At 38.5% G+C, this 14,790-nt stretch overlaps 2 protein-coding genes across 6 annotated transcripts in view; one reads left to right on the plus strand and one right to left on the minus strand.

Annotated features, from left to right (window-relative positions):
• The first annotated feature begins 2,313 nt into the window (after positions 1 to 2,313).
• LOC121535353 (cyclin-dependent-like kinase 5) lies at positions 2,314 to 9,061 on the plus strand. The gene is made up of 12 exons (XM_041842349.1): positions 2,314 to 2,496; positions 2,887 to 2,975; positions 3,110 to 3,177; positions 3,352 to 3,412; positions 3,613 to 3,669; positions 5,428 to 5,523; positions 5,694 to 5,768; positions 5,890 to 5,986; positions 6,127 to 6,196; positions 6,379 to 6,439; positions 6,654 to 6,734; positions 7,195 to 9,061. Exons 1-12 carry the CDS (start codon positions 2,460 to 2,462, stop codon positions 7,279 to 7,281), a joined length of 879 nt encoding a protein of 292 aa, XP_041698283.1. The 5' UTR covers positions 2,314 to 2,459; the 3' UTR covers positions 7,282 to 9,061.
• A 2,101-nt stretch (positions 9,062 to 11,162) lies between these two features.
• Positions 11,163 to 14,790, minus strand: part of LOC121535351 (acid-sensing ion channel 1C-like) — a 185,902-nt gene continuing 182,274 nt past the window's right edge. For all 5 annotated transcript variants that reach the window (XM_041842347.2, XM_041842348.2, XM_041842346.2 and 2 more), the window contains one exon: positions 11,163 to 12,570. Coding sequence is in view for 1 of the 5 variants with exons in the window: in XM_041842346.2 (XP_041698280.2) it covers positions 12,520 to 12,570 (51 nt within the window). In the remaining 4 variants the exon portion in view is untranslated. The remainder of the gene's footprint in view (positions 12,571 to 14,790) is intronic.

The following is a 14,790-nucleotide window of genomic DNA, read 5'->3' on the forward strand; positions in this document are numbered from 1 at the left end:
TAGACATATGTGTGCCTTTCCAAATCATATCCAATCAATTGAATTTACCACAGGTGTACTCCAATTAAGATGTAGAAACATCTCAAGGATGATCAATGGAAACAGGATGCACCTGAGCTCCATTTCGAGTCTCATAGCAAAGGGTCTGAATACTTATGTAAATGTGATATTTCAGTTGTTTTCTATACATTTGCAAACATTTCTAAAAATATGGTTTCACTTCATCATAATGGGGTATTGTGTGTAGTTTGATGAGGATAAAAAAATAAAATAAAAAATAAGGCTGTAACGTAACAAAATGTGGAAAAAGTGAAGGGGTCTGAATACTTTCCGAATGCATTGTATATCCCCCCAATAGAATCCCCATACTTTAACTATGACAGCTTCTCCATCTTAGAGGGGGAGATCAACCATTTCCAGGCCCAGGGACATGTACTAGTCTGTGGCAACTTAAATGCCAGAACTGGACAAGACCCTGACACTCTCAGCACACAGGGGGACAAACACCTACCTGGAGGTGACAGTATTCCCTCCCAAATATGCCCCCCTAGACACAACAATGACAAAACAACCAACAATAACGTGTCAAAACTCCTGCAGCTCTGTCGCACGCTGGGTCTGTACATAGTCAATGGTAGGCTTCGAGGAGACTCCTATGGTAGGTACACCTACAGCTCATCCCTTGGCAGTAGTACTGTAGATTACTTTATCACTGACCTCAACCCAGAGTCTCTCAGAGCGTTCACAGTCAGTCCACTAACACCCTTATCAGATCACAGCAAAATCACAGTCTACTTGAACAGAGCAATACTCAATCATGAGGCGTCAAAGCCAAAGGAACTACACAATATTAAGAAATGCTATAGATGGAAGGAATGTAGGATAAAAACCTACCAAAAAACTTATTAGGCAACAACAAATTCAATACCTTTTAGACAACTTCCTGGACATAACATTTCACTGTAATAGTGAAGGTGTAAACTTGGCAGTAGAAAGCCTAAACATTATATTTGACCTTTCAGCTTCATTATCAAATCTAAAAATTTGATTTGGTTAAGTACAATGACAAATTGTTTGATGAAGAATGCAAAAACCTAAGAAAGAAATTGAGAAACCTATCCAACCAAAAACATAGAGACCCAGAAAACCTGAGTGTATGCCTTCACTATGGTTATTCACTAAAACAATACAGAAATACACTACGGAGAAAGAAGGAACAGCACGTCAGAAATCAGCTCAATCAATTATGAAGAATCCATAGAATCTAACCACTTCTGGGAAAATTGGAACAAACTAAACAAATAACAACACGAAGAGTTTTCTATCAAAAATGTAGATGTATGGATAAACCACTTCTCCAATCTTTTAGGCTCTATAACAAAGAACAAACAGCAAAAACATATACATGATCAATTACGAATCTTAGAATCAGCTATTAAAGACTACCAGAACCCACTGTATTCTCCAATTACATTGAATGAACTACAGGACAAAATACAAACCCTCCAACCCAAAAAGGCCTGTGGTGTTGATGAAAACAAGCTATGTGCACACAACATGAGGTAGAAACTGAGCTGCACTTCCTAACCTCCTGCCAAATGTATGACCATATTAGAGACACATATTTCCCTCAGATTACACAGACCCACAAAGAATTCCAAAACAAATCCAATTTTGATACTCCCATATCTAGTGGGTGAAATACCACACTGTGCCATCACAGCAGCAATATTTGTGACCTGTTGCCACAAGAAAAAAGCTAACCAGTTGAGAACAAACACCATTGTAAATATAACCCATATTTATGTTTATTTATTTTCCCCTTTGTACTTTAACTATTTGCACATCATTTTAAAACTGTACATAGCCACAATATGACATTTGAAATGTGTATATTCCTTTGAAACTTGTGAGTGTAATGTTTACTCTTCATTTTTGATTGTTTATTTCACTTTTGTTGATTATCTATTTCACTTGCTTCGGCAATGTAAACATGTTTCCCATGCCAATAAAGCCCTTTGAATTGAATTGCGTGTGTGTGTGTGTGTAATAATCATTGTCTAAAATAGATTATACTGTGCGAAGTTGGTGGTTCTAGCGAAACCATTAACATATTTAACCAGATTGTATGCCTACAGGCTGTCTAATTGGACCTCTGACTGAGGATTTCTTTAGAAGGTAACATTGAAACTAATTGGAGAATATTGTTATTTTTTTGTAAATATTTCTAAGATTGACAGTGATAACAGGTTCATTATTATGTTTGACTGAGGGAGTGGGTGGCGATTCACCCGCATGTTGCAGTTCATCATTTGACCGCTTTAGATGCCGGTGTAGCAGCAGCATTGTAGCTGTGAACAACAGCTGGCTAGCTAACGTTAGTTATCAAAATATCCCCAAACCCTGGGGCTGCATTTCACTGCTGTTAGCTAGCTAGAGGCTAGCTTTATTGACATAATATGCAGAAGTATGAAAAGCTTGAGAAGATTGGAGAGGGTAAGTGTGCCTGTTTCTTTCCCAGAGAATCTCTAACGTTAGCTGATGTTGTTTTCTGTTAGCATTGCTAGATCGCTAACGTTAGCCAGCTAGCGATTTTGAATGACAAGTCATTGACATTGATATGTTACACACACTTTTGATAATGTGTAGTTCATTTTGATAATATCTTTACTAGCTATCAGCAAGATTAAGCCACAATGACAATATTTAGGTAGTTCATTTAATTAAAGTTAGTTAGCTAGTTAACGTGAGCTAGCTAACTTTTCATTATTCCAGTCCTGGGCAAGTTAGCTAGCTTGCTTAGCTACATAGTACATTGCTAACTAACACAACCCATTCAGTCAAGCTAGCTAGCTATCTAGTAAACGTTGTGATTTCTTTCTGCAGGTACATATGGAACTGTTTTCAAAGCAAAAAATAGAGAAACGCATGAAATCGTGGCTTTAAAAAGAGTGAGATTGGATGACGACGATGAGGTAGGAATTATTGAGACTACAAATATAGCTACGCTACAGCTAGCTTGCTAAAGCTAGCCAACTGGTTAGTTTGCTAACGTTATGGCATATTTGTTGATGGCTCAATTTGGTTGCTATATGCTGGTTTCTTGCAGGGGGTCCCAAGTTCTGCCCTGCGAGAAATTTGCCTCCTGAAAGAACTGAAGCATAAAAACATTGTGAGGTATGTCTGATGTGAAATTTGTCAAATTCTGAAAATGCATAAATAGTTGGACATCTGCCTGACTCAGTACTTAAGTGGCTAGTATATTACTTTTCAATAGTGTAATTTATAGCATTAGATTGAATATGTTGCTATGCAAAGAGTTTAATTGACATTTCATCTTGCTTTTCTTAGATTGCATGATGTTCTGCACAGTGACAAGAAGTTAACATTGGTGTTTGAATTTTGTGATCAGGTGAGTTCTGCCAGATGTTTGCAAATGCCATTCTTGTATGAAGAGGAGTTTGTTGTTGCTATAGCTATGACAATTTACCAATTTAAAGTAGAAGTGCCCACAAGATAAGGGTTTTCTCCCCAGTGATTCACTTGTTTAATTTGATGTGGGATTTGTTTTTGCTGGGGTGCAGTGATTTAACTTGACTCTTACAACCACAGGATCTAAAGAAATACTTTGACAGCTGCAATGGAGACCTAGATCCAGAAACTGTCAAGGTGAGTCATTGAGATTCAAATAACGTGCAGAATATAGCTCTGAGAAACATGTTTGTGTAACCACACCATGATGTCCCATGACTGTAACTAAGTCAAATGCATGTCATGTCACACCAGTGGTGGTCAGTGTCGTTTAAGATGAGGGAGGAAATTTTTTCTCTTCTCATGAGCATGGCCTTATTTCTTTAACAGCATATTAGATGACTCTCATTCATATTCCATTCACCCAGTTCAATGTAACAGCGATAGGTTTAGGCTACTACATGATACTAGAATTTTCCCTATAACCATTTAGAGGTTGCTACAACCTAGCCTATGAATGAAAGTTTACAGCGTAGGTGCACACAGGTCGAGAGACACATTTGAGGTGACAGACAGTGACACATGGACAGACAGTGACATTCAATACCACCTTGCACACTCTTGCCTGCATCTAGCTGATATAGGGTGTAATCATTAGTCCAACGGTTGCAAACAAGAGTTTCTATTGGACAAATTCAGGTATATTAATCCCCGTTTTGTTCCATTTGCTTCCATTTAAGAAACGTTTTTCAACAGAATCTGCGGAATTAATACACCCCTGATCACGCGTAAACACAGTTCACTTTCATAGCATCCACGTTGTATTCCTTCTCGCATCTATGTGCTCTCCTCCTCTCACCTCTTCCCTTCATTTGTGGACTTCAATGCACAACACATCAGCTGTATCTGACCAGGCAAAAAATCTTTCCAGGCCAAACCACTACACACAGCCTACATCGTTGGCACCATATTAGCTAAAGTAACGTCATAGTCAACATGGCTAATAGAACTAACGCGTTAGTACACCTGCTACAATCATACAGTAATGTTACAGTTTACAGTCAGTAAGCAGTTACATCAGCGGGCCCCGGTGGCAATAAATTAGTAAAACCAAAAGCTTACCTTGACTTGGAAGAGTTCCAGTGTTGTGTTGGAAAGTCATAGCCAGCTAGCTAACATAGCATCCCAGGGTGTTTCAGTAGGCTAAACTAGCTAGCTGTATTTGCTAGCTAAGTAAGTGAAACTGAAAGTGAGAAAAAAAGACAATCTCTCTCTTTTGCTTCTCCTTCATTTTGAAAGAAATTAATTTACAACTGTTTAACTATTGTCTTTCTCTCTCTTTGAGTCAACTACTCACCACATTTTTATACACTGCAGTGCTAGCTAGCTGTATCTTATGCTTTCAGTACTAGATTAATTATCTGATCCTCTGATTGGGTGGAAAACATGTCAGTTCATGCTGCAAGAGCTCTGATAGGCTGGAGGATGTCCTCCGGAAGTTGTCATACTTACTGTGTAAGTCTATGGAAGGGGGTGAGAACCATGAGCCTCCTAGGTTTTGTATTGAAGTCAATGTACCCAGAGGAGGATGGAAGCTAGCTGTCCTCCGGCTACACCATGGTGCTACCCTACAGTGCTGTTGAGGCTACTGTAGACCTTCTTTGCAAAATAGTGTGTTTTAATCAATTATTTGGTGACGTGATTATATTTAGTATAGATTTATCTAAAAAGGATAACTTTTTAAATGTTTAAACATTTTTATGAAATTCACTGAGGAGATGGTCCTCCCCTTCCTCCTCTGAGGAGCCTCCACTGTGTCACACAAATTATCGTATAACTTCAAAGAGTACCACCAATGTCCTCTCTCATTGATAGTGAGAATGAAGTATTACTGCCTTATTGTCTTTCTGTATCTCTGTGCTTAACTCAGTCTTCCCCTACTTTCTGTATGTGCAGTCGTTCATGTACCAGCTGTTGAAGGGGCTTGCCTTCTGCCACAGTCGGAATGTTCTCCACAGAGACCTGAAGCCACAGAACCTCCTTATCAACAGGGTAAGTCAGTGGAATGTTGGGCTTTGACTGGTTAAGTTCTAGTTCTAGAAAGTTAGAGGACACACTGTGCTGTATGTAGCTTAACTGAAACAGAAATTATCTTGCTTAGTTAGTGAGAAAATAATGTACCTTTACATAGCCTACAATGTGGTATGATTTGCTCCTTTTAGAATGGGGAATTGAAGCTGGCTGACTTTGGCTTGGCTCGAGCCTTTGGAATCCCAGTGAGATGTTACTCAGCAGAGGTGAGATAATCATTATATGTTTATATGATATGATGACAATTATTGTGTTAATTTGGATATGAGCAAAGAAAATTAGTGCCTAAATTACTGGTGACACTAAAGCTTCTCTCTCTCTCTGTAGGTTGTGACGTTGTGGTATAGGCCCCCAGATGTGCTCTTCGGTGCTAAGCTTTATTCTACCTCCATTGACATGTGGTCTGCTGGATGCATATTTGCAGGTATGTGTAACCTTAAGGTCAAAATTGCACAGCAAGTTCAAGGGGATGATTGTACACTACTTACCTGCGTTATACTGCTCAAATAAGTTAGGGCCTCTACCTTTTGTTGATCTTCTATAACTTTTGCTTTTTTCATTTAGAGTTGGCAAATGCTGGAAGGCCCCTGTTCCCGGGTAATGACGTTGACGACCAGCTGAAGAGGATCTTCCGATATCCTTTCAGAGGTGTTTAGATAGGTAACCAGGTTCGGTATACTGTCTGTGTTGTGTGGTATGTAGAAACAAAGGCACTGTAACTAAAGTTGGCCCACTTTGTTGAGATGAATCTATTGCAGTGACTAAACTTGATCAGTCCTATTTACTGGTGAAAGTCTTTCCTTAATGCTGTGGCACATTGTTGGGTACACCAACGGAAGAACAGTGGCAGACAATGACAAAGCTCCCAGACTACAAGGTAGGCTATCCCACTGATGTTGTCAATTACTGTTGATCATACAGAAACTCATGTTTTCTACTGCCTTCAGGAAAATAAGAATATATGATTTACAAGGTATGAGAGTAATTGACGTTTCCAGATTACAGATTAATCTATAAGAGATTGAACAAATATTTTCTGCGCTGCTGTCTGTTTACTGTACATACGTTTTCTCTGTCGTTTTTACCTACAGCCGTACCCCATGTATCCAGCCACGACCTCACTGGTGAATGTTGTCCCCAAACTCAGTAGCACAGGACGGGATCTGCTGCAGGTTAGTATTGCCCCCCACATGACCAATATATGAATCAGTATGCCGAGAGTGTGCAAAGCTGTCATCAAGGCAAAGGGTGGCTATTTGATGAATCTCAAATATAAAATATATTTAGATTTGTTTAACACTTTTTTTTGTTTACTACATGATTCCATATGTGTTATTTCATAGTTTATGTCTTCACTATTATTCTACAATGTAAAAATAAAGAAAAACCCTTGAATGAGTAGGTGTGTCCAAACTTTTGACTGGTGGTATATATGTGCAAACCCACACTGTGGAGTTACAACAAAACTAGTTGTGTGTAGTGTGTACCTGGCATACAGCTTAGACAGGAATATCAAGTTGTCACTAGGTGGAGTCAGTGCAAAGCTTTTCCCAAATGTCGCTTGAATAATTGAGAAATGTTGCCATACAAACACACATCTGACTTGCATTCTTTTTTCTTTTTCTTTTTTAGAATCTGTTGAAGTGTAATCCTGTCCAGAGGATCTCTGCAGAGGAGGCATTGCAGCACCCTTACTTTGCTGATTTTTGCCCACCGTAGATGAGGTGCCAAAACACGTCACTCAACTGAACCTCTGCCATCGGAATCAATTCTCTTTCACTCCCATCTTCTCAACAGGACCTGTCTATCCCGACTCCTAATAAGGCTCATCCTCCAGCAGCACCTGTTTTAACTAAGACACTTCCCTTCAGTACATCCTGTTGTGCCTCCTAATGGAATCAAGTCCTTGTGGGCTCTGCAATATTTTAGATTATGTTAGCAAGCCTGTCTGTCTGCTCTTTGTCTGTGAAGCGCACTGATATGGAAACATAACATGTAGCGATGAACAAATCTGGACCCAGAGAACCAGTGAATCCTTCTGAGCCAATAGCTGCACAGCAGAGTAAGCGGTTTGAACAATTGAAGTAGCGTGCTGCTTAATGTACTGGCAAAAAAGTAGTTATTTGGAAACATTGTTCAAATAGTTTTAATGTGCTACTGCTGTTAACTTGTCAATATTTCATTAATAGGTCATAATAAGATTGGAGACAGACTTGCATATCCTCCTTGTCCTTCATCATAGTCATAACACATTTCCACTTACTTTAATAGGAGATGGTAAAATGGAGGGGGAGGTATATTTATCAGTTACTTCTCAGGCTCACCATTTGGCTTTTTGTGTTAGTTTTTTTTCGCACTTTGTAAATGTCAGTTGCTTTTTTAGTAGTTTTAAATCTGATCCGCTCTATCAAGTAAAGTTGAACACTGAAAGTCGGTATTGTCGAAGCTTGGGCCAACCGATATTTATTATGAACAGTGGACCATACGAACTTGAGTCATTGCTTTTATTTTATAGTTTCATTTTTGTAACTTTCTACCATCTTTTGTCATTGACCTAATGTCTTATAGCTTAGTGAAAGTGAAGAGGAGGAAATCCACTGATACCTGTATTACTACATTACGATTGTTTTGCACCACTCTGACTTTGACTGTGTCATTCAGATGGGTAACTTAATTTTGGCAAGGAACTAGCAGGTTTTTCCAGTGTTATTTTACACCAGATAGTTGCTACTTATCCCACGAAAGCCACAATTATAAGTCATCTTTGAGGTTGCTGTCAACTACCAAAACATTTGGTTTTCATCGATAAGGAAAATATGTATTATCATTTTGATGATGTAAGATGACAAACATAGAATGCATGTATTTATTGATAATTGAATGTCTGCTTATGTGTGTATTTAGTCCTTTTTTCTACAAAACAAATTACTTTCAGGAGTTGTATATGCTCTCCTTATTAAAATAATGGCATTTGTGAAAATTAGATCCATGGCATTTGTACGGCTCTTTATAGTATGCATTGACGTTTGCATCGGAGTTCAGATAAGATTCCATTATCACATGCACATATGTTGGATCTTAATTTGACCAGTTTCTCACAGCAGGAAATGTGAATTATTGTGTGGATTATAATTAATGGACATTTTTGTAGGGGTTGATACATTTTTAGATGGGGCAAATCAGGTCTGACATTTTAAAGTGAAAATTACAAACTTTAGAAGCCCTTTTAAACCTCGAATACACTACAAGTTTGTAGGGTGATCAAATTAAGATCCTACATCTGTAAAGACATGCAATTCCAGTGCTTATGTTTTAGACAAGACTGCTGTAGATTATTAGTTTAAATATGACTCATCTTTATTTTGAATGAAGAGTGGACTTTCCTATTATCATTGTTTTATTGTAGAACTTGGGTCAAGTATTTAGACAATTGCTGTCAGTCAGTGGTCTTTTGTGTACATTTTAAAACACAATGATTCAATAAAGTGGACTCAAAATATGTTTTTTGTTCTGCTTTTGTTGTTGGAAAATAATTGACAATTTCCCCATTATTTTCTGTTAAATCGAGACTGAGCTCCGTCAATATCAGAGCTGGGGCACGGTGGAGAAGATGGCCAAAGACCGGCAGAAATGGAGAGCCTTTGTTCCAACTTTCCACCCTATGCACCAGCCGGTGTGAGTGAGTTTCTGTTAAGTTGTTTCCATGGTCCATGACCCAGGATTTTAAAGTAACTTTTAGCACCAAATATTATATTGCCAAATAGAATACCGCAGTTACACAAACGGTTCAAATAGTTGAAGGAAGCCATATCATGGAGTGATATGTCATATTATCATGTGTTGTATAGGGGTAGATAAAGATGGTGTTACCTGATCTACATACAGTGGGGAAAAATTTTATTTAGTCAGCCACCAATTGTGCAAGTTCTCCCACTTAAAAAGATGAGAGAGGCCTGTAATTTTCATCATAGGTACACGTCAACTATGACAGACAAAATGAGAAAAAAAAATCCAGAAAATCACATTGTAGGATTTTTTATGAATTTATTTGCAAATTATGGTGGAAAATAAGTATTTGGTCAATAACAAAAGTTTCTCAATACTTTGTTATATACCCTTTGTTGGCAATGACACAGGTCAAACGTTTTCTGTAAGTCTTCACAAGGTTTTCACACACTGTTGCTGGTATTTTGGCCCATTCCTCCATGCAGATCTACTCTAGAGCAGTGATGTTTTGGGGCTGTCGCTGGGCAACACAGACTTTCAACTCCCTCCAAATATTTTCTATGGGGTTGAGATCTGGAGACTGGCTAGGACACTCCAGGACCTTGAAATGCTTATTACGAAGCCACTCCTTCGTTGCCCGGGTGGTGTGTTTGGGATCATTGTCATGCTGAAAGACCCAGCCACGTTTCATCTTCAATGCCCTTGCTGATGGAAGGAGGTTTTCACTCAAAATCTCACGATACATGGCCCCATTCATTCTTTCCTTTACACGGATCAGTCGTCCTGGTCCCTTTGCAGAAAAACAGCCCCAAAGCATGATGTTTCCACCCCCATGCTTCACAGTAAGTATGGTGTTCTTTGGATGCAACTCAGCATTCTTTGTCCTCCAAACACGACGAGTTGAGTTTTTACCAAAAAGTTATATTTTGGTTTCATCTGACCATATGACATTCTCCCAATCCTCTTCTGGATCATCCAAATGCACTCTAGCAAACTTCAGACGGGCCTGGACATGTACTGGCTTAAGCAGGGGGACATGTCTTGCACTGCAGGATTTGAGTCCCTGGCGGCGTAGTGTGTTACTGATGGTAGGCTTTGTTACTTTGGTCCCAGCTCTCTGCAGGTCATTCACTAGGTCCCACCGTGTGGTTCTGGGATTTTTGCTCACCGTTCTTGTGATCATTTTGACCCCACGGGGTGAGATCTTGCGTGGAGCCCCAGATCGAGGGAGATTATCAGTGGTCTTGTATGTCTTCCATTTCCTAATAATTGCTCCCACAGTTGATTTCTTCAAACCAAGCTGCTTACCTATTGCAGATTCAGTCTTCCCAGCCTGGTGCAGGTCTACAATTTTGTTTCTGGTGTCCTTTGACAGCTCTTTGGTCTTGGCCATAGTGGAGTTTGGAGTGTGACTGTTTGAGGTTGTGGACAGGTGTCTTTTATACTGATAACAAGTTCAAACAGGTGCCATTAATACAGGTAACGAGTGGAGGACAGAGGAGCCTCTTAAAGAAGAAGTTACAGGTCTGTGAGAGCCAGAAATCTTGCTTGTTTGTAGGTGACCAAATACTTATTTTCCACCCTAATTTGCAAATAAATTCATTAAAAATCCTACAATGTGATTTTCTGGATTTTTTTGTCTGTCATAGTTGACGTGTACCTATGATGAAAATGACAGGCCTCTCTCATCTTTTTAAGTGGGAGAACTTGCACAATTGGTGGCTGACTAAATACTTTTTTCCCCCACTGTATGTTTACATGAATCACAATGCATAGAAGACCAAACAATACTAATTACATTTCCAGATAATTATGCACATGATGTTTGACGTAAGATTGAGAATGTTATTATTTAATTGATATTTAAGGTCAATCACAAATGGAGGTATCATATACATACAGTACATAGAGCCAGATGAACCTAGTTCAGTTCCACAGCTGTGTAAGCCTCCAACAGACATACTATAATCGATACTCTAAGATCCAGTCTTACAGAAATATAATATTCCTTACAAGCCAGTGGCCACATACTGTACATACAATCATTTGACCCGCAATTTTTTTTGTCAGAAAACATATCCAAGCTTCTCAGGCCCATGTTCAATAATTTATGTTCACTGAATATTGCACAACCCAAAGCTTAGTTTTTCATGAGGATTTTTTTCATGCTAAAGATTGAACAGTACCCTACCACAGAACATGGATATTAACCATCTGGCTCCCAACAAAGTGATAAAGTAACATGGTGGCTGATTATACTCAAGGGGGAGTACACAATGGTCATGCAAGGAGGAAAACAGGTGAGGTGCAATAACAATACACATAATTAAGCTGCAAGAATGAAGGTCTTTAGACTATTGGTTGACATAAATATATAACACTCATGTACTTGGCTGTAATTAATTATGCTATAAAATACCCATTAAAAGACTTGAATCAATAAGCACAACCAGTATTGCGGTATTATTCAAATATGACAGGACCATATCCATATTCCGCTTTAGACTACTGACTAATGTGTTGCTTCTGCTGTGCTAATTTTGATTGGCAGTAAGGCAGGGGTGGATAAGGATTCTACTATGTGACACAGTACGGCACGCAGTACAAAGTATTCATAAAACTTTAAACCTTTAAATTTACCACCTGTTTTACTTTCAATCTGATTTATAATTAATTTAATGTAGATTAGATTGATGCTACAAAGGATAAGCAAATAGTTGCAATGTATTCTGATTTCTGTTAAGTATTTACAGTGTTTTCTTTTTTAGGAAGGACAGGTGATAAACCCTTGGCGGTAAGTTTTATGACTAACCTCCACATTGTCATGAAAGACCAGACCACAATGGGACACACAGTTAACACCAAGACAATGTCACATCATCAGTTGTGGTAACCCAGTACAACAGAGATTTGACCATTCATTCCTTTATGACAAATCCACAAATTCTGTTAGTAGGGGAGCTGTGTGACCAGACTTGAAAATAAACAGTGTTAATAGCATTAATTTGACAATTATATTATTTTCGGGCCAATGCATATATTGCTCATAACAAAACACTGCTTAACCATATCTTAAAGTTTACAACTTCAAAAATGAGACCCTTACTGAGTGATATTTGGTTTGGTTCTAGTCTCACCCAAGACAAGGCTTATCCCAGGATACAGTACATAGTTGGATATAAGAAGTGCCAATAAGGTAGCCAGTCTTGATCAGAGATGGAGGTAATTGGCTCAGGAACCAAGGCTGATCTCAAGGTCTTTGTGCTTCTCATCAACAGTCATCTATTAAACAGACAAAAGCATAGAAATATAACTTCTAGAATGAGTCATTCTATTTTCTATAGGCAAAAGAGTAAAGCTACAGATGTCCCTTTGAATGTCCCTTTGAAGTGTTCTAGTTTCTTTTCTCTAAAATGACCACATAACAAAGTTTAACATGACTAGAACTAATGTAGCATAGATAAATAACTATGTTGTTAATTAATTAATGCAATGATCAACATGAACTGTAGCATGAGAGAAATTAGACACACAAGATTTACAAAAGAAAGGTATGTACATAGGAAGATGGTTAAATATATAGTTTATTATACTTGATAATTTACACATCACAAACTGACTGTTATTTGAGTCTTATTACATGTACTGGAATTCCAATAACAATAGTATATAATAATGCAATTATACATATTAGTGCATTTCAGTGTTTTAAACCAACTGAACTGAAAAAAATAGGGAACCTGGGACATTTATGTTTTTGAAGCACTGCAAAAAACTGTCTCTGGCATCTAACAAATTCAATTTTGTGTCCGGTCCTACAATTAAATGGAAACTGGAAGACACTTGAGGTCCACTTGGATATCAACACAAATTAATGGACAATTCTTAATGTCCTCCAATTCCTTTATGGCGCAACAGCAGTAATGGATATACATTTTTTTTTTTTTTTACATACTATAAACATATCAACACATGAGCGAGATTGAATTTCTTAACGGCATTTTGATCTGGTATTTACACATTTCAGTCAATATTTAGAACACCACCTTGAAAATGTTAGTACTCCACTAGTTCCCAATAGAGATAGATTACTATCACAGGGGACTTGTACTAATGAGTGTTTTTGTAGCAGTTAAAAGCCATGGACATGGAACAAAACCATTTGAACAACACCCACATACACTAACTTTAAGTATGGGTGGATCGTCTTGCTTATTTGTCTATTCTAATGAAAGTGGTGAATAAGAGGGGGGCGGAGTTACAGCAGACTCTGTGAATGGTGTCCTTTTCTAGTGACAGTACGGTCAGTACAATAACTCTATCCCCCCAAATGGGAAACCACGACTGAATAAGATGTTGTCATTGATGTAAATTTTTTCAGCAGTAAACAGATAGAAAACTTGTGGAGCACTATATATAAAAATGGGAAATGTTCCTATTTTCCCCTAATCTTATTGAAAAGTTGTAATTGTTCATATGTGCAAACATAAACACTTGTTTTCCACTTTCCAATATGTAACTTGTAAACAAAGAATTGCATTCAATAATCTTGCAATAGTTTCTCTTCCTGGGACCTAACGCAAGAGGCTTTCATTACTTGGTGGCTTATAGTTTCAAATCAGTGATAGGATCAATCTCAGAACAGAATCATTTGAGTACAAAGGCAACACAATTACTGTCAGCTGTCTATTACTGGGGGGTTCAAGTTAGGTCTGCTGTTCTCCTTTGAGCATTGTGATCATAGTTGAGTGGGCATCACTGAAATCTGCATTCACTTACTCTCAATTAGTTAAAAATGAAAACTCCTCTTGATTCTACTTATGAATGGACCTGGCTATGCTGATGCTACACATGCTAACCATGGCTAGCCTCTCAATTTTATATTCAGCTCACCAGAACTGACTGCTACACTGAACAAAAATATAAATGCAACATGTAAAGTGTTGGTCCCATGTTTCATGAGCTGAAATAAAAGATCCCAGAAATGTTCCATACACACAAAAAGCTTACTTCTCTCAAATATGTGCACAAATTTGTTTACATCCCTGTTAGTGAGCATTTCTCTTTTGCCAAGATAATCTATCCCCCTGACAGGTGTGGCATATCAAGAAGCTGATTAAACAGCATGATCCTTACACAGGTGCACGTTCTGCTGGGGATAATAAAAGGCCACTCTAAAATGTGCAGTTTTGTCACACAACACAATGCCACAGATGTCTCAAGTTTTGAGGGAGCGTGCAATTGGCATGCTGACTGCAGGATTGTTAACCAGAGCTGTTGCCAGAGAATTGAATGTTAATTTCTCTACAATAAGCCGCCTCCAACGTCGTTTTAGAGAATTTGGCTGTACGTCCTACCGGCCTCACAACCGCAGACCACGTGTATGGCGTCGTGTGGGCGAGTGGTTTTCTGATGTCAACGTTGTGAACAGAGTGCCCTGTGGTGGCGGTGGGGTTATGGTATGCCACTCATCCGCCGCCATCACCTCATGTTTTAGCATGA

This window comes from Coregonus clupeaformis, chromosome 21, assembly GCF_020615455.1.
Source record: "Coregonus clupeaformis isolate EN_2021a chromosome 21, ASM2061545v1, whole genome shotgun sequence".
Lineage (NCBI taxonomy): Eukaryota > Metazoa > Chordata > Actinopteri > Salmoniformes > Salmonidae > Coregonus > Coregonus clupeaformis.